This window comes from Hippopotamus amphibius, chromosome 4 (genome assembly GCF_030028045.1).
Source record: "Hippopotamus amphibius kiboko isolate mHipAmp2 chromosome 4, mHipAmp2.hap2, whole genome shotgun sequence".
Lineage (NCBI taxonomy): Eukaryota > Metazoa > Chordata > Mammalia > Artiodactyla > Hippopotamidae > Hippopotamus > Hippopotamus amphibius.
Genome location: NC_080189.1, coordinates 187346428 through 187365564, shown reverse-complemented (window position 1 = coordinate 187365564; position 19137 = coordinate 187346428). Strand labels below are relative to the sequence as shown.

At 62.8% G+C, this 19137-nt stretch overlaps 1 protein-coding gene across 5 annotated transcripts in view; it reads left to right on the top strand.

The window, feature by feature from the left end:
- Positions 1 to 18965, top strand: part of BRF1 (BRF1 RNA polymerase III transcription initiation factor subunit) — a 73739-nt gene extending 54774 nt beyond the window's left edge. For 4 of the 5 annotated variants that reach the window (XM_057730624.1, XM_057730621.1, XM_057730625.1 and 1 more), the window contains 13 exons: positions 4213 to 4362; positions 5371 to 5464; positions 6277 to 6403; positions 6784 to 6823; positions 6912 to 7004; positions 10956 to 11225; positions 12761 to 12822; positions 13322 to 13403; positions 13491 to 13546; positions 13901 to 14169; positions 16927 to 16978; positions 17446 to 17617; positions 17886 to 18965. In XM_057730624.1, the coding sequence (XP_057586607.1) occupies positions 4213 to 4362; positions 5371 to 5464; positions 6277 to 6403; positions 6784 to 6823; positions 6912 to 7004; positions 10956 to 11225; positions 12761 to 12822; positions 13322 to 13403; positions 13491 to 13546; positions 13901 to 14169; positions 16927 to 16978; positions 17446 to 17617; positions 17886 to 17923 (1505 nt within the window). In that variant the 3' untranslated portion in view covers positions 17924 to 18965. The remainder of the gene's footprint in view (positions 1 to 4212; positions 4363 to 5370; positions 5465 to 6276; positions 6404 to 6783; positions 6824 to 6911; positions 7005 to 10955; positions 11226 to 12760; positions 12823 to 13321; positions 13404 to 13490; positions 13547 to 13900; positions 14170 to 16926; positions 16979 to 17445; positions 17618 to 17885) is intronic. The other variant, XM_057730622.1, reaches the window with a different exon arrangement.
- The last annotated feature ends 172 nt before the right edge of the window (positions 18966 to 19137 follow it).

Sequence of the window (19137 nt, the reverse complement as noted above, 5' to 3'; positions counted from 1 at the left end):
TTCATCCCTTTGCCCCTTTTTGTCGTGAAGTAACGTAGAAGTGGCAGTTTTTGCCGGCCTCGGCTGCGCGGCGTCTGGCCCCCCGGCCGGGCGCCCCTGCGGGAGTCGCAGTGGGACCTGGTCCCCGCGGGGGGCGGGCTGCGCAGACGCTCGCCCTCCTGCCCGAGGGTGCCGGCCGTGCCCCCTGCGGCGCGCCGGGTTCCGGCTGGATGCGGGCGCACGTGCCCACCTTTGCTCTCGTTGCTCGCGCTCTTGGTGTCTCGCCCGAGAAGCCACGGCGCGTTCGCCTGGGCGTGTCCCCCTTTGCTGTCCTGCAGCTGGGTCTCTTCTGTATGCGGTGTTCGAGCGGAGGGTCCGTCTCTCCTCGCGTGCGGGTGGGCTCCAGCCTTCCCGGCGTTGCCCGTCCCCACTGCAGCCTCGCCTCGCTTGTCGGAGGTCGCTGGCCGTGTGTGGGGTTCGTGTCAGAGTTCTCTGCTCCGTTCCGCTGGGCCGCGTCCCTGTCTTTGTATCAGCGCCGTACTGTTTTTGGTTTTATCTTCTGAAATTGCTCCTCTGGTGAAGGTCGTTTGTTTATATACTTATGTCTCTTTATTATTCCTTTTTCGTACATTTTTTTCTTTAAGATGCAGATTTTTAACCTTCTCTTAATATTTCATTTTGATTTGGAAGTAATATTTCCATTCCCATTTTTTAGCCCTCTTTGTAGCACGTATATAATCAGTTTTTCTTAAATAATGTTTTTGAAGTATACTTGGGTTACAATATCGTGTTAGTTTCAGGTGTACAGCACTGTGATTCACTTTTTGTATATATATATGTATGTACGTACATATACACGTGTGTATTTTTTCAGGTTTTCTTTCATTACAGGTAATTACAAAACCTTGAGTCTAATTCCTTACGCTTTACAGTAGGGCCTTACTGGTTATCTGTTTTATATATAGTAGTATATAAATGTTCATCTCGACCTCCTAGTTTATCCCTACCCCTGCCACCCCCTTCTCTTTGGTGACCATAGGTTTTCTATGTCTGTGAGTCTTTCTGTTTTGTAAATAAGTTCATTTGTATTTTTTTCTTAAGATTCCACATGTAAGTGATATCGTATGATATTTGTCTTTGACTTACGTCACTTGTTATGACAATCTGTAAGTCCATCTCTGTTGTTGCAAATGGCATTATTTTGTTCCTCTTTGTAGCTGAGTAATATTCTATTGTATATACATATCACATCTTTTTAAATTTATTTGCTTAATTAATGTATTTATTTATTGGCTGTGCTGGGTCTTCGTGGCTGTACACGGGCTTTTTCTAGTTGTGGTGAGCGGGCTCCTTATTGCCGTGGCTTCTCTTGTTGTGGAGCACAGGCTCTAGGTGTGCAAGCTTCAGTAGTTGTGGCACACACAGGCTCAGTAGTTGTGGCTCACGGGTTTAGCTTCTCTGCATGTGGAATCTTCCTGGAGCAGGGACTGAACCCATGTCCCCTGCATTGGCAGGCAAATTCAAAACCACTGCGCCACCTAGGAAATCCCTGTACCACATCTTCTTTATCTATTCATCTGTCAATGGACATCTAGGTTGCTTTCAAGTTTTGGCTATTGTAAATAGTGCTGCAGTGAACATTGGGTGCATGTATCTTTTCTGGATATATGCCCAGGGGGATTGCAGGATCATATGGTAGTTCTATGTTTACTTTTTTAAGGAACCTGCATACTGTTCTCCATAGTGGTTGTACCAATTTGTATTCTAACCAACAGTGTACGAGGGTTCCCTTATCTCCATGCTTTCTCCAGCATTTATCATTTGTAGGCTTGTTGATGATGGCTGTTCTGACCGTTGTGAGGTTATACCTCGTAGGTGGTTGTTTTTTTTTTTTTTTAATTATTTTATTTATTGGCTGTGTTGGGTCTTCATTGCTGCACACAGGCTTTCTCTAGTTGCTGCGAGCAGGGGCTACTCTTCATTGTGGTGTGCAGGCTCCTCATTGTAGTGGCTTCTCTTGTTGTGGAGTGGCTTCTCTTATTGTGGAGCACAGGCCCTAGGAGTGTGGGCTTCAGTAGGTGTGGCACACGGGCTCAGTAGTTGTGGCTCACGGGCTCTAGAGCACAGGCGCAACAATTGTGGCGCACAGGCTTAGTTGCTCTGCAGCATGTGGAATCTTCCCAAGGCAGGGCTCGAACCCGTGTCCCTTGCATTGGCAGGCGGATTCTTTTTTTTTTTTTTTTTTTTTTTTTACTTTATTTACTTATTTATTTTATTGGCTGTGTTGGATCTTCATTGCTGCACACAGGCTTTCTCTAGTTGCTGCAAGCGGGGGCTACTCTTCATTGTGGTGTGCAGGCTCCTCATTGTAGTGGCTTCTCTTGTTGTGGAGTGGTTTCTCTTATTGTGGAGCACAGGCCCTAGGAGTGTGGGCTTCAGTAGTTGTGGCACACGGGCTCAGTAGTTGTGGCTCACGGGCTCTAGAGCACAGGCTCAACAATTGTGGCGCACAGGCTTAGTTGCTCTGCAGCATGTGGAATCTTCCCAAGGCAGGGCTCGAACCCGTGTCCCTTGCATTGGCAGGCGGATTTTTAAACCACTGCGCCCCCAGGGAAGTCCATCTCATTGTAGTTTTGATGTGTATTTCTTTGATAATTAGTGATGCTGAACATCTTTCCATGTGCCTACTGGCCATCGGTATGTCTTCTTTGAAGATGTGTCTATTTAAATCTTTTTTCCTAGTTTAAATGTTTCACTTCGTTAATTTTTAATTTTTAATTAACTACTTAGTTTATTATTTTGTACTTAACTAAGCATGTAAGTCTATTAAGTTACCTAGAAGATTGTCTTTTAATTTCCTAATAGTTTGGAGGTGAGCCGCCTTCAGGGCTCCCCGACTCCCTTTTCCTGAGGTTTCCCTTTGTTATTTCCATCTTGTGTTGGCTGCGCTGGATGGCTGTTAGGATCAGGGCAGGCACGAGGCAACCTAGAGGCACTGCTCCCTATGCTACCGGAGCCTCCTGGGTCCGTGCAAGGCTGTGTCCTGAATCCATGCGGTCCTGGGGGACCCAGGCTGCTTCAGGGGTGGCTGCCAACCTCTGTGGCCTCAGAAACCTTCCCTTGATCCTTCATGGGAGCCAGTGCTGGCTGGGGATGGAAGAGGTGCTTGTAGGATCTCCGGGAGCTTCCAGGGGCTGGAGCTCAGTCATGAGTGCCCTCATCGACGCAGGGAGGCCAGGAGAAGTGGGCGGGCTGGAGCTCAGGAGGACAGTGCTGCCTGTGGGCACACAGTCGGGGGCTCTGTCCTGCTTGCGTCTCTGTTGGGCGTGTTAGACGAGCTGACCAGTTCCCTTCCCTTCCGTGCCTTCCAGGGTCTTCCCCAGAAGGCACAGGAGGCCCTTGTCCTCCTCCGTCTGCCCGTGCACACATGCTTCCAGCAGCCCGTCCGCTCCTGGAGCGCCTCCCTGGGCCTCCACTGCGCCCCCCAAGCACAGCCTTCCTGGGTGGCCTTGTCCAAAGGAGGCCCCACCCGGTACTCTGTCGTGGAACTCTGTGTGGTTCTTTACGCTGCCTTCGGCAGTCCCCACGGTTAGCTGAATTCACCACGTTACTTGGTTGTTTTTGCCACTCTGCAAAGCTTCCAGCCTAAAGCCGCGGGAGGGAGGGGAGGTGCTGCTGAGGAGGAAGAGGGCACGTGTGTGGCCGGCTCTGGTCCCTCCTGAGCCGGGCTGGCTCTCCCTCAGTGAGAGGGGCGAGAGGGCAGGAGATGTGCGCTGGCGCTTCACAAGAGTAAATGCAGGAAATAAATTTGAAACAATTTGCTGGGCCTCACTGGTAGTCTACAGGATGCCCAGTGGAGCCACAAGGTCTTGTGTGCGCCTGCAGGAGGCCTGTGTGGTGCGTCTGCAGGCTTGGCGCCTCGGCCTCACGTGGCGGGGCACGCCCATCCTGCCCACCGGCTCCACTGCAGGTGCAGCAGCCGCCCGCCCGCCGGCAGTGTCCGCAGCTGCTCCACGAGGCTGCGTGTCCTCGTGTCAGAGAGAAGGGCCCCGGGCAGCAGCCTGTGTGGTGGAAGGATGGGTGAGGGTGGCCCCGACTTGGGGGGCACGAGTCACACCAGGTGGGTTTCCCTGTGTCCCCAGACCTGGAGCACACGCACTGCAGGGCCTCCTGGTGCCACGCACTCCTGTTTCAGGGTGCCCGTGGCTGTGCTGAGGCGTGTGTCTCCCACAGACCCCTGCCTGTACATCCCTCGCTTCGCCCACCTGCTGGAGTTCGGCGACAAGAACCACGAGGTGTCCATGACGGCGCTGAGGCTCCTGCAGAGGATGAAGAGGGACTGGATGCACACGGGCCGGCGCCCCTCGGGCCTCTGCGGAGCAGGTGAGGTGGTCTTGGAGTCACACGGGCTGGGCCTTGCTGCCGGTGTGCCCCCTGCACAGTGTGTTCTCTGTCCCAGCCCTTCCACAGGCCAGGGCGGCGGGTGGGGGGTATCTCCAGAGCTGCCTCCTGGCCTCCCTTGCCCCGTCCTAACCCAGCCCTCAAGACTTCCGCCTGCTCCCTGTTGGCCTCCACAGTCCTGGGGAACGGACAGGAGCCTCCGAGGCCAAGGGGACCGCCAGGCTTCCTGGTCCTTGACCCTAGGCTTGATTCTTGAGGTGCAGCTGTGCTGATTCAGTGCTGCAGGGTGCACCCCAGCCTTTCGGGCCGGCTCCCTGTTCCCCAGAGCACAGTCGCCTGGTCTCCTCTGCGGGTGGCGGCTGCCCGCAGATCGCCCTCCTGCTCTGTTCCCGAGCCTCCCTGGACCTTGAGGCCCTCTTCAGGAGGCCCTTACTCTTCCTCTTAGCCTCTTACCCACCCCACGGGGTCCAGTCCACTCCTCCCCAGGACGCTCGGCCGTCAGTGTTGCCCGAGGTGCACGTCCCACCTCCCAGCCTGGTTCCCAAGTCTGCAGCCCAGGACCTGGGCCTCTGCTGGCGTCCAGCCGACACCTGGGTCCACTGCCTCGCTCCTGACCTGAGGCTTGTCCGTCGCCTGCCCGCGTTTCCCGCCCGCGGTTCCCATAAGAGGCACTTCAGAGTTCACTCGTTTGCTTTGAGAGGTTATACGAAGGTCTCAGAAAGTATATTTTAATTCTTGCCTTTAAGAAAGGAGTGTGTGATGCAGCGCTTTTTACGTTTTTAAAATCTTTCATGTAATTGTGTGCAAGGCAGTTTGTGGATCTTGGGTGCTCTGACAGTCGTGCAGACTGCAGCACCACCCGCAGTGAGGCGAGGAGGACGGTGTCGCCCGGGGGTCGAGCTGCAGGGCTCTCAGCCCTCTGCGTGCAGGGGCGGTCCTGGCTCCTGCAGCGCATCCTGCTTCTGAATTCCCCAGTGTGTCCCTTTCCAGCGCTTCTGGTTGCAGCCAGGATGCACGATTTCCGGAGAACTGTCAAAGAGGTCATCAGCGTGGTCAAGGTGTGCGAGTCCACGCTGCGCAAGAGGTGGGTGGCCGCCGGCCCGGCCAGGCCTCCCTCCACAGCGTATCGGGCTGTCCAGGTGGTGGCCCCTTCTTCCACCGCACGTGGAGGGGGACAGTGGTTTGTAAGCTCACCCTGACCCACAGGTCGGGAGACGGGTACTGAGAGTGGCCTTGCCTGCCTCCTGGCTGGTGCAGCCTGAGTGACCGGTCTCCCCGGGGGAAGCCGGCACAAGCAGAGGGCCACCGTGTCGCTGTCGCGGGTGGGCAGGCAGCTCCCGCTCTGCGTGACGGGTCCGCAGGGCCGGGAGCTCCGCCTGGACTGATGAGGGGCCGCCCACAGCACCCCCACAGGTGTCCACTCCGCGCCTGGAGTGCCCCGTGCCTGCGCGTCAGCTGAGGTCTTGCCCTGTGCCAGTTTTCAGAGGCAGAGGGAAGTTTGCTTTGCTTATCTGGCCTCTAGTTCTCTCTAAAATTTTTCTGTTAAGCATTTTGAAGGTTGTATACAATGTAGGAGATTGACGAGAATGAGCCTTAGTTGGGTCCAGCGCTACAGGCACCTGCGGGTGGTGCCCGCCTGGGACGGCTGGCTCGTCCTCCTTCTTTCTGGGCCTTCTTGAGTCCACCTGTGGGAGCGGTGAGGGTGTCATGCCTCTTCCTCCCACGGACCCATGCTGTCGGCGGGATAGAGCAGAGAGGCGGCTGGACAGCCCGGGGCCGGCGCCCACACCGCCGCGTGTGGCAGGAGCCAGCACCTCGAGGGGCTGTCGTAAACTGGGTGCTGGTTTAAATGCTGTTGTCAGGGGTGCCGGGTTCCCTTTCGCGTGTCTGTTTCAGGCTCACAGAGTTTGAAGACACCCCCACCAGTCAGCTGACCGTGGACGAGTTTATGAAGATCGACCTGGAGGCGGAGTGCGACCCCCCGTCCTACACAGCTGGGCAGAAGAAGCTGCGGGTGAAGCAGGTGAGCCCCGGCCCGCTGCCGCCACCCGTCTCCTATTCTTCCTTCAGACCGGCGGCTTCGTTACGAAGACGGGAGAGGGTGCGGGTCCACGCACGGCTTGCCGGGGGCGGTGGGGGAGGGGTGCTGAGCCTGGGGTGGAGGCCGGGAGTGGGGCCCAGGGCTGTGCCACCCTGAACACTGTGTCCCCTGGGCCCCGCGCCGTCTCGGTGTCTCGGGGGAGCTGCCCGCCCGAGGGCCCAGGGCTCCTGCCTGTCAGGGGGGCCTGAAGCCCGCTTCCCCCTGGTCAGGTGGGGACCTGCGTCGGGGTCTAGAGGCCTTTGGGCGCCAGCAGCACCCGCTCTCACTCCTTCACTAAACCCGCGCGTTCTCTTCCTTTTCAGCTTGAACAAGTCCTGTCAAAACAGCTGGAGGACGTGGAAGGTAACCAGCCCTCCTCATGGCGCGGACGCTTTAGGTTCTTACGGGAGTGGACTTTGTGCTTACCTTTGCTTTTCATTTGTTACTTCAGGTGAAATTTCCAGCTACCAGGACGCAATTGAGATTGAACTAGAGAACAGCCGGCCGAAGGCAAAGGGGGCCCTCGCCAGCCTCACGAGAGATGGTGAGTGCAGCCGTGTCTCCTCACTCTGCGGTCCAGCTCACCTGTGCCCGGCTCCGCTCCCTCTCCAGGCCTCCGTGCGCCGTGCTGGGCATCAGCTGCTTCCGGGACACCCTGAGCCACCCTGTCCCCGGCTTCCGGCCCTGTCCCCAGCAGCTCCAGGGTGCCTGTGTCTTCCAGACCAGTTTTCTGTCCCCAGAGCCCTCAGGGTACTCGCTCATTGGCAAACGCTGCCTGCGGGAAAGCGTGCGCCCTGCTCCCGGGCCGCGGCCCACACAGCTCTCCCCGCCACCTGTTGCCGCTCGTGTGCACCCCTGTTTCTGGTCGGGGGCCTCGCCGAGCTGCTGGGAGCACTCTGGACAGATCTCTTTGTGCACATGTGGTTTTCACGTTTCCCAAGTTGCCTTCCTTGCCGTGATCTGGGGACCCCGGCTGTTTTGGGGCCCTGCCTCCACGTGCGCTCTGCAGGTCCGCGGCCGGGCCCGGCACGCCCTGTCTCTCCGGCTCACAGGACGGGGTTGGGTGCTGAGTGAGCATCCGTCCCGTCACCGCCTCACCTGGAGGGCGACTGCTGCTCACCGCCTCTTCCCGGGGGTCCTGCAGCTGCTCCTGGCCGCTTTCCCATCCGACGTTTAGAGTCCTCCTGGCCGCCGCCCGCCCCAGCCTGGCTCTGTGCTCTGCGCGTCGGCCCAGAGCAGATGGGCGCCGTTCTCCTCCCGAGAGCCGGGCGCCTCCCTCCCGTCGGGTTTTCTTCTGAGTCTGAGGCCTCGCCTCAAGGCACCGTGGGTCCCAGCGGCGCTGCCTTCTCTGTTGCTGCCATTTAAGTGGCACCTTCAACTGCTGTGCTTGCGGAAGATACTGATTTCTAGGTGCTGCTTTTCTGCTCTTGTACGTTAGGAATTCTGTTGTGGCTTTTAGTGCTTCTCCGTTCATCATTGGAGTTTTCAGGTAGTTGGTGAGTTAGATCGTATCCTACAGCTCTGCACGGTTTTAGGCGCTTCCTTTCTCGCTCTTGCCTAGTCCGTTGCTTGGCCCTTTAAGACCACGCATGTCGCCCAGCTCCCCTGCAAGGCCTCCGGGACACACGGGACACACGGTACAGGCTTTGGGCCGAAATACCGTGTTGTCCTAAAGAGGGAACACCCACCGCCATTTTCACTGAGCCATCCTGTCTCAGTCTTCGGGGAGGGTTCCTGCTGTCTGCAGGGTCTGTGGCAAGAACACAGGGTTTTCTTGGGTCAGTGGATGTGATCTGTCATCTCCGTGGTGTCCCGTGTCCAGCCTGCTGTGGTTCCGGGAAGGCCTCGCCTGGCCGGACGCTGAGCCTCTGTCCTCAGGCTGCCGCGGCGTCCCATCCAGGTGCAGATCTGCACACACTCGGACCTTATGATACTTTTGACTATATTGTTTCTCCAGTTGTTTTCTTTTTTATCCTCTCTTATTTTGCGTTGTTTGTTTCTGGTGTTTCTAGCAGGGTTGTTGATTTCCCGTCACGCCAGCTCTGGCACTGACTTGCGAACGCTGCTGCCTTCCTGTACGCTGCTGGTGGATTCCGCCCCCTCTGCTCTGTCCTCCGCAGCTTCTCGGCTGGCTCTAACCTGCGGTCACTGCCCGGCTGGTTTCCTCTGAGGTGGGGACCACACTGGGGTAGGGCAGGCCCCGAGCACCCTGTGAGCCGCGAGCCGCTGTCCTGGTGTCAGACGCGTGTCCGCTGCTCCCAGTCTCGGGTTATGATTCTCTTCCGTGCTGAGTCGAGCGAGGGCATTAAGAGTTGGCACGGAGGCTTTTGTTTTCTGATTTTGTTGTTCGTTTCCACATTTATTGGTGCATTGCTGGTGCTGTACCTCCTTCATGCCACCGGCGGCATTTGTGGCCACAGGTCTGTTGGTTGGGGATGCCTGTGGGGTTTGGGGGGGCAGGCCCCCTCTGCTCCGGCCCAGCTGGGCTGGGCTCTGTCTGTCACGTGGTCCGTCTCATGACCCTCTCGTGGACAGAGGCGGCTGCCATGTGAGGCTGAGCCGGGCACCCTGCGTGGGCTTGAGGGCACGCCCAGGGGTCTCTGCTCTGCCAGCCTCCCGGCCCCACCCGCTCCATCCGTGTCCTCTGCGTCTAGACAGCAGAGTGGGTTCTGCTTGCTGACCCAGCCCGAGAGCTTTTTCTCCTTTGACAGTGGCAGCGAGCTCTTTGATGTCGGCTGATGTGGCTCTCTGCGTGGTGTCCTGTGGACCTTGGGACGGTCTGTGTTGTGTCCCCGTGGTTTCCCGCGTGTGGTTTCGTCAGTGCTGCTCTGTCTCTTGGGCAGCACTGTCTCCACCTGCCCAGCCACGGGACGGGCCCGCTTTTCCTGCCCGTACCGGCTGTGCGTGGCCGCTGTCACGCTTCCCGGTGCTGTCTGGGGACCCCTCGTCTCCTGCTCCAGTTCCAGCTTCTCTTCTGATGAGGCCGTCGGGACGTGTCCTCTTCCTCGCCCCTGCTGTTTGCTCATCTGGACCGCGTCCGCGTTTCATCCCACCCTGCGCTTCTCTTGTCTCAAGAGTGAAGAGGACGGGCCCGCCCTGGTTGTGGGGTCGCTCCTCTCGTCCATCCCCTCCTTGTGACACGGCCTCTGAGCCTCCCAGCCTCGCCGCGGGCCTGCCTGCCTGGCGAGGAAGCCACGGCTCCCGCATCCTCTTTCCTCTGCAGCAAGGAGGAGGGAGGCCGGGCTGGAGGAGGAAGCGGGCCGTGGACCCTGGTACGCGTCCTTCCCTCAGGAGGACACGTCGCGTGTGTGCAGGATGCTTGGCTCTGGGACCCCATGGTGGACAGAGCGGGTGGATAGGGTGGACAGACCGATGTCCTCTCTATGCTGGGCCTCCTGCGGGATGTCTGGTGACGCACACGGTAATGGGGTGGGCTTCCAGGCGAGGGGCCGAGAGGGCGTGAGGGAGCCGTGCACGTGGTCGGGGGAACGCATTCCTGGCCCGTAGGTACCCAGGCTGGTGCAGCTGCTTCCTGTCGCCGTTGTCTAGAGTTTCACGTAGGTGGGGTCATGCAGGACGTACCCTGTTTCTCCTCTGGTTTCCGCACACGTGCGGTTGTTCTGAGCCAGCCGGCACTAGGTCAGCCCTCTTGGTGGAGCGGTGGTCGCCGAGTGCACCTGGTCCTGGGTGGGGTTGTTTCCAGTCTTGGACTGTTGCATGTAAACCGCTGTGAACATTCACGCCAGAGTCAGTCTCCGTTTTTCTGGGGTGAGGGCTGAGGAGTGGAGTCGCTGGGTCAGTGGGAGACACGTTTAAGCCTTTAAGAAACCATCTGACTGTTTTCCGATGTGGTGGCATGAGGAGTGTGGTGTCATCCCTCCGTGCCCCTCGCGCTGGTGTGGCCGTGCAAGGAGGTGGCCGTGCAGGCTGGCATCTCCGTCACGACAGGATGACACACGCCTGTTTCCCACCCACGTCGCCGCTGCTGGAGTCTCTGGTCAGATCTTTCGCCCAGTTTTTATCGGGTTGTATGTTTTCAGTGTTGTTTACGTGTTCTAGAGGTGAGTGCTTTGTCAGATGTGTGATTTGCAGGCAAGTCTGCAGGTTTTTTTGTCTCCCTGTCAGTGTCTTGGGAAGGTAGAGCTCTGATTTTGATGAAATCCAGTTTATCAGTGCTCTATGGATTCTGCTTTTAGTGTCGTATCTAAGAAGTTTTTATCTAATTCAGTCGCATTTTTTCTTATGGTTTCTCTGGAACGTTTATACTTTCAGCTGTTAGGTTCACGTCTGATCCATTTTGAGTTAACTTTTGTGTCACGTGCGAGGTGTGGGCCGAGGCCCGTTCACAGGCGCGTGGGTGCTGGGCGCCGTTGGGACGTGGCGCATCTTTTGGGATAAGTGCCTTCTGCAGCTGGGCGGAAATGCTTCTCTTCACCAAGCAGGCTCTCTGGCTTCCTGCCCGGTTAACAGGTGGCGTGTGCGATTGTGTGCCTAGGCTCCGTCGAGGACACCACGTCCAGCGTGTTTGGTGAGGAGGACGCCGAGGACGAGGAGCTGGAGGCGGCCGCCAGCCACCTGAACAAAGACTTCTACCAGGAACTTCTTGGGGGTGGCATTGCTGGCAGCTCGGAGGCGGCAGGAGGCCCCGAGGGGGTCAGTAGGCCCTCCGCCCTGGAGAGCCTGCTTGGCCCTCTGCCCACAGCGGCCAGCCTGGGCATCTCGGACTCCATCCGAGAGTGCATCTCCTCCCAGAGCCGGGATCCCAGTGAGTGCCCAGGGGCTGGGGGCGCAGGGGGATGGGGAGACGGGGGGCTCCTCTGGGCGGGTGGGGTGGGGTTTCCAGGGTGGGGTCATCCCTCCCTGCCTGTGGGAGTTGGAGCCGCTGCTTCTGGAGGGTCTTCTGAAAGGGCAGGCGGGGCACTGCCGGCTCCGCGCCAGGGCTGTGTGAGCAGTCAGTGACCTCACTGTGCTGACACCCCAGACGCCAGCAGGGCACGTCAGCGTCCCCGGGACCTCCTCCACGGCCGGAGCCCTCAGGTTGGCTGGGCTGTGCCCGCGGCTCCTTCCTGCTCCCGTGCCACTTGGGAGGTCTCCGTACAGAGGCCACACGTCACAGAGGGGCCCATGGAGGCAGACTGGCATCCCCTGCCCGTCCTTCTGCCTCTAACCGGGTGGGAGAGTGTCGGCCAGAGGCAGCATCCCCACTGGCCACGTGGACATGGCCTCCTGGGCTCCACTGCCCACCGTGCCGGGGCTCCTGCACGGGGCACAGCCCCCCCCACCCCCACCAGGGAGGGCCTGGGCACAGGCAGCTCCAAGAGGAAGGCTGCTTTGGTTCTGTCGCATTTCATAGCAAGTGCTGGCCCTGCCTCCTCTCTAGGCACTGAGGGCTTAGCCTCTGTGTGCGAGGAGCCTCTTTGAGGGGACACTTCAGACGTCCCTCCTGTGCTCTGTGGGCCATGCGTGACTATGGGCAGTTGTGCGCCTGCTTTGGTGGCAGTGGTGGTCTAGAGGGAACAGGGATGTGGCACAGACCCAGCCTGTCAGGTATGTGCAGGTTGTACACCAAAGGGGCTGCCCTATGAGTGGGACCTGGGGCGGGTCCCACAGTGCACTGAACAGGGGGCATGTGCAAAGGCCCTGAGGCAGCTGGGGGTGCTGTGACCCTGGAGCAGAAGGAGGCCGTCCTGGCTGGAGCTGAGAGAGCAAGGGGAGCGAGGCCGACCACACAGGGCCATGGGGGCGTGTCCGTCCGCGTGCCCAGGGGAGGCCGCGCAGGGCATCAGCCGCAGAGCAGCGACGTGGCAGGAGAGCATCCAGACGGCCTGCTGGGTGGGCTGGCACCCACAGGACTTGCCAGAGGACCGTCGGATGACCAGGGACAGCTGGCAGGAGGCCCAGCCCCGGTTTCCGGGGCCATGCAGATTGTGCTCTTGACCCAGCTGGGGCAGGAGGGTGGTGGCTGACAGGTCTTGGGGGTGTCCTGAGCCTGGTCACAGAAGGCTCCCCAAGGCCCCCTCTCCTGGGCTTGTTGATCTGAAAAGCTCCCTGTGCAGGAGAGCGTGAGGACTGGGGGTCTCCTCTGGGCTGGCATCCTGCTTCCTCCGTGAGGCGCTGGGATGTAAGCCTTGCTCCCGTGCCCTGCACTGGCAGGAGCGGGGCCGGGACCCATTGGTGGCCGGGAGGAAGCGGGTTCTAGAGGCCCTTGGCCACAGCTCCGAGCCCTGAGACGGCCCAGGTGATGTGCGCGCTCATTTAACTGGACGTTGACCCTGAGCAACAGGCTGCGTTTCCCTCTAGAAGACGCGTCCGGCGACGGTGAGCTAGACCTCAGCGGCATCGATGACCTCGAGATCGACAGGGTGAGCGCCGTCTGCCCTTGGTGGCCTCGCGGGGCGGGCCGGGGGCAGCGCGCCACACCCCGAGGCTGGAGGCCTGCCGTCGCTGGCACGGGCTCTTCGCAGTGTGCCCGGCAGTGCTTGTCCTCTGGCGGGTGGGAAGCCTTTCCCCTGACTGGTCACCCGTCACCTCGTGCCTGAGGCCACCTGCGTGTTCTTAAGTTGGCGTCTCGAGCCATCCCCTGAATTCCTTCTCCGGGATCCACGTTCCTGCACTCTGGCCGGCCTGGCGCTGGTGCCCCCGGGGGACCCGCGAGCCACTGAGGGGGGGGGTGTGGCTCGCTGCAGGGCCGGTTCGCGGGTACGGCCCCGGGCGGGCCTGGAGAGGGTGGAGGGCACCGAGCCGTTAGCTGCGGCCGCACACGTGCTCCCCTCGGGCCGGAGGCCTGTGTCCCGAGCGGCGGGTACCCAGGGGAGCACGTCGGCGGCTGAGCTCTGAGGGTGTCACCGCGCTCTGCCCCAGTACATCCTGAACGAGGCGGAAGCCCGCGTGAAGGCCGAGCTGTGGATGCGGGAGAATGCCGAGTACCTGCGGGAGCAGCGGGGTGAGCACCCGCCCGGGCCCCGTCTGCCCCGTCTGCCCCGGGGCCCTGGGGCCCTGGCTTCGCTGACCCCGCTCCTTGGCCTTCCAGAGAAAGAAGTGAGAATCGCCAAGGAGCGGGAGCTCGGCATCTACAAGGAGCACAAGGTAGGGCGCGCCTCCTCCCCGGCGGCCTCGGGGCTCTGGCCGCCCGCCCTGTGCGCTGTGGGCCGCCCGCGGGCACGCGGCTGCCCAGCCCCGTCGCACCCGTGAGCTGGGAAAGCCTGCCCAGGGCCCAGCGCCGCCGGGGTCTCAGGCCGGGCTGTGGGCCGATGGTCAGCCCCCGGGGGCCCCGGCGCCCCCCCCTCTGGGGGGTGACGTGAGACCCCCGCTGGCCCTGATTGCTTGTGCCCCCTTCCCGGGCATCTGGCTGGCCTGGCTCCCACGTCCCGAGGGGCGCCCACGTGGCAGGGTCCTAGGACCGAGAGCCATAGGAAGCGTGACTTCTGTGTTTCCGTCGAGCCCAAGAAGTCTTGCAAGCGCCGGGAGCCCATCCAGGCCAGCACGGCCGGGGAGGCCATCGAGAAGATGCTGGAGCAGAAGAGGATCTCCAGCAAGATCAACTACAGCGTGTTGCGCGGCCTCGATGGCGCGGGCGCGGGCGCGGGCACAGGCCGCCCGCTCGGGGAGGGCGCCCAGCCGCAGGACAAGGCCGGCACCGTTAAGCTGTCTCGGCGGAAGGCACCTGCCCGGAGGGGCAGGGCTGACCCCGCCGCCAGCCTGGGGAAGAGGTACGGTGCCGGGCGGGCCGGGGGGTGGGCAGGCGGGGGCTGGGGGCGTTCACCACGCGTGTGCTGGGAGCCCGCGCGGGGGTCCGGCGTGGCCCCCGCTGCCCTGGCCGAGAGCTGAGCAGGACTTCAGCCCTGGAGGTGGTTCTGTGGCATCAGGGTCTGTTCTGTGTGGAGACGCAGGTGGGCTGGGCCCACTCTCTACCCCAGGGGTCCGTTCTCCCGCGAGGGGCCCCACCGCGCTCTGTGCACGGCCCGCCCGTGCCCCAGCCCCGTCCCCCTGCTCTCTCTGTGGACGGAGAGCAAAGCGCTGATGGGAGCAGGTGGGGTCGGGTGGAGGCGCGGGCCCTGCCGATGGGGAGTGCTGGGGCCGCCACCCTGCAGAGACGCGTGCAGGCAGCTCTGCGTTCCCCGCCCCCAGGCCGAGAGCCCCAGCCTGGCCCCCGGTGCTGTGGGGCTGCACGCCCACCACCCCGTCCCCTCCCCTCACTGCTGCCATTTTCTCGTCACGAGTCATCTGAGACGTAAAGACGTTCTAATTTACATCTTTCTTTCCTAAAGTGGGAGGAATCGTTTTTCATGGTGTTTGAGATGCTTTTTCTGTAGCTTGGTGGCTCTGCTCCCTTGTTCCTCAAGCCCCCAGGTGCCCAGGACAGCCTGTCACTGTCCAGGCAGCCGGTCCTGCGCGGTGTGCCCGTGCTCCCCTCTGACGACAGGCACGCGTGCGGGCAGCGCGGGACGGTCGCCCCCCCCGCCCGGGGCCGGGGAAGCACTCCCACCGCCATCTCCGTCTCGTCCCATGGATGAGTTGTGGCCGCCGCGTGCACTCCCGGTCGTGGCAGCAGCCTCGTCCTGTCCCGCATGCTCTTTGGCGGGGGTGCGTGTCGCCCCCGCTCAGCATCCCCTGCTGCCCTCACGCTGCGCAGGGGCGGGCGGGCTGTGCTCCCAGAGCCCAGGCTCAGCCTGTGTGTGTCAGCGGGACGCGTGATGGCCGAGCCCCGTCTTGCCGTCCAGCTGTCCGCACGCAGGCGTGGGGTTCGCGTCCCGGCAGGGAGCGGTTTGCCAGCTGGCGCCCACGGTGGGTGTGCGGGAGCAGTGGGGCGGTGGCCCTGTGGGGCTGGCTGGGGCCGTGGGGAGGAGCGTGTCTCCAGGTGTTTGCAGACCCTCCTGAGAGGCGCGGCCGGTGGCCTGGCTCCCACGGGGCCCTGTGTGGACGGCTGCCGGGTGCGCTTTGAGAGGAGGGCCCGAGACCCAGACCCGTCTCCCGCCGGCTCTTATGCAGGGAGCCCTTCTCACCCTGGCCACTGACCGCACCCTCCCAGCCGGGCTGGCCCTTAGTTGGTGGGTAGCACGCCGCCAGCTCCCACCTCCTGGGTTCTGGGGAGCCTGGGTTCCTCTGCCAGGCACGTTCCCTCAGGTGACAGGCGGGGACCGGGACAGCCGTTCCTGCGCGGTGTGGGGGGGGCTTCCTCTGAGCTTGGGTGCAGCCGTGCGTTTGCTCCCGCCGCCTCCCCTCCCGGCTGCCGGCCCGGGACCCCGTAGGGTGAGGGCCTCCCGTGAGCGCCCTGAGCCGCCGCTGCGGAGGCGCCGCCCCCGGGGCGGGCTGTCCACGGCCTGGCAGGCCAGACCCCCCGTCGTCAGGGCCCGCCGTCGGAGGCTGTGACGGCATCCGTCCTGCGTGTGCCCAGCGTTCGTGGGCGTGTCGCCGCGGGGCCGGGCCGGACGGCCGGAGGGGCCCGGGGTAGCGGGCCGTGTGCGGCTGGGGTGACGGTGTGTGCGGCCCGATCCCTTGAGTCCCTCCCGGCAGGTCTTCCTTCAAGCCGTGCGCCAGGGGACGCGGCGGCAGCCTGGGCTCTGTCCCCTCTCGGGCGACCCTCCCCAGGGCAGCAGGGCGTCCCTGGGTGCGGATGGCTCCCGGGGCCGGGCAGCGGGGGGCGTTCCCCTCGGGTGGGTGGGCAGCATCCTGGGGGTCCTGCGGTGCACCCCCCGCCCCTTGCACTGCATCTTGTGTAGAAAAGCCTTGAGTTTTGTGTCTGAAGGGCCCGAGGGAGGAAGAACAAGCCCAGTGGAAGCGGTGCTGTTAGCAGAAGGGGGTGCGGGCGCAACCAGGGCGCCCAGGCTGGGAGGGCGGGGCAGGCTCCCTCCCCTCCCCCTCCCCCTCCCCCTCCCCTCCCCGGATCCAGCAGCAGGGAGGACTCCGGATGGGCCCGGGGGAGGACTGGACGGGGGTCTCCCCGGCAGCTGTGGCCTGCAGCCCTCGTGTGTTCTGGAGGTGTGGGGGGAGCAGGGAGCAGACGGCCCAGAACTGCTTCAGAAACAGCGGGGCGGGCGGCCTGCAGTGCCTCGGTGGTAGGCAGTGTGATTCTGGTTCTTTCCTTCTCATCAACTATTGACGAGTACACAGGGTTTCTGCCCAGGGAGATCTTCTGTTAGCCTGGGTCGTGGCTTCAGCAAAGGTTGAGTTTGCTCCGGACATTTAAAAAGAAGCTTTCATACAAAACCCCAGATTTCCAGCTTCTCCTGCATACCGCCCCCCCCCAACTCCTAGCACCCTGACCCGGCCCGGCCCTGTCTGTGGGAGCAGTGCTCACCCAGGCCCCGGGGAGGAACCGTGGCCGTGCCGTGTCTGTCAGGTGGACATCGAGAGGACGGCCCCCGTCTGGCCAGACGTCGCCGTTGGAGAGCGGGCCTCGCGGAGCCCGTGTCCTCCCGGCCGACGGTGCGGCCGGGCTGAGGCCCCCCTGCTGTGCTCTCTTCCAGGCTGAGGCCGATGGTGTCGACGCAGCCGGCGAAGAAGGTGGCCGTGGGGGAGGTGCGTTGTGTGGACACCGCCGGGGCACGGGGGTCCCTGGGAAGCAGCGCGCACCGGGCACCGTGTCTGTGGGCAGCGCCGCCGCTCTGGCCGTCCCGGCCCAGGTGGAGGGGGGGCCTGAGGCCCGAGCCCACCTGTGTGTGCCAGCCGGCAGCCGTTGCCATCCTCCGTGGGGGAAGTCAGGCCCTGGGCGCCGGGTCCGGCCTGGTCAGCGGCCTTCTCTCTCCCCTTGTCTTGGGCTTCGGGGGTCTTCCTTTCTTGCTCTTGGGGTCCTGGTCTGGCCTGGAAACAAAAGGGAGAAGAGGGAAGCAGGGCCCCTGTGGGGTCCCAGGGCAGCTGCAGGGACAGGCCCGGGGGTCAGGTGTCCTCACCGACCACGCTCGGAGGGTGGGGCGCGTGCCCGCCCTGCCCGCCCTGTGCTGGCCGAGGAGCCATGCTCTGTCCCCAGCTCACCCCCTCGCCCGCAGGCCGTGCTCCCGAGTGCCCCCTCCCTGGGAGCCGAGCCCGTCAGGCCCACGGCGGTCGTGGTGGAGAGCGGGCCGGTGTCGTACCACCCGGAGGAGGACGCCGATGAGGAGGATGCCGACGAAGAGGACGGGGAGCCCTGCGTCAGCGCCCTGCAGATGGTGGGCGGCAGCGGTGAGCGGCCTCTGGGGGAGGCACAGACCCCCGACCGCACGTGGGAGCCCGGCCGCCGCGGCCTGCAGAGGGCACGCGGCCCCCGCGGCCGTCCCCGTGGGGGGTGGTGGGGCCCGTGCGGCCGAGGCCTGCGGGGCTGGTGCTGGAGCCCCGAGGGGGCGGCCATGGCCTGGGGCGCGCTCCCCGGGCGGGCGGGGACACGTGTGGGGCCCAGGCTGCTCGACCACGCGGCGCTGCGCGGAGTCCGTGACGCTCTTGTGCTCCGCAGATTACGGCTGTGACGGTGACGATGAGGATGGCTGCTGAGGCGTGGCGCTGCCGGCGCTGCCTCCTGAGGGGCCCGCCCGCGGGCGTGCGAGCCGAGATGGGGCGATAAGGTGGGCGCCGCCCTGCCTCTCCTGCCGCTCATCTCCGTGCCCCTGGCCGTTGGGACCATGTTGTGAGCAACATAAGCGGTGCTTGTGCCCAGCAGGCGGGGCCGGACCAGGTGTCTGTGTCTGGTCAGAGGTGGGTCTCACGGCCTAGGGACCCTTGCGGGCAGCACTGTCGTGTCCCGTGGAGGGAAACTGAGGCACAGGGAGGGCCAGCCGCTTGTCCAAGCGAGCGGAGGGCTGGGCGGGCTCCCGGACCCTCTGCCCACGCGGAACCAGTTTCCTGTGCCCCTCACCTTCTTGCCGTGTCCGGGGAGCACTTTGTGCCCAGCTGTTCCGGAGCAGGTCGTGTGTCCTCAGCCAGGCCCTCGTGCCTCCCTGCTGCTGCCTGGGTCCTGGGGCCCCTGTGGATCTGCACGCAGGAGCCCAGAGGCCGCTCGGCCAGCCGGCCAGCCGGCATCACTCAGCAGACGCGTGCACAGCGGCGCTGGGCAGCCCGTGCGGCTGGCATGGGTGAGAGCCACAGGTGCTTCCTGTCCCAGCTGCAGTCCGGCTCGCTGCCCACGGGGGCGTGGCTGGCAGAGGATCCTCGAGCTTGGCAGCCCTGCTCCAGGTCGTTCCTGCCGCCCAGAACCGCCCAGGCCGGGCCCCTCGCTGTGAGCCCGGGGACCACGCGGCTGTGCTCGCGCATCGCTGCCCTGGAGGTGCCCCCCAGCCTTGGCCACCACCCCTCGCGATGGCAGAGCCATGCCACACTGCCTTCCCGGGGCCCAGCCCCCCGCCCCTGGGGTGGGCAGACCCCTCCAAGAGCACGCGTCCCGGAGAGCAGCCTCCCGGTGTGCACCCGCGTTTGCAGGGGAGGCATTTTAAGGCTCTCGGCTGTACCCCTTGGCCTGTACTCTGGAGCCAGCCCGCACCCAGGGCTCCTGGAAGGCTGGAGTGGAGGGTTGCTTTGGTGCAACAGAGATCGTTCCTTGAGCAGAAACCTACTGAGTCTGTGGTCTGTGATTCTCTGTCTGGCTCCCTGGAGGGGTGAGGTTGCAGAGGGCGACGTCCCCTCTGAGCTCCGTGCTCCTGGCCTCGTCAGAGGGGGAACCATCTGTTCTGGCTTCATCAGTGACACATCCACCCTCAAAGGAAGTCCCTATG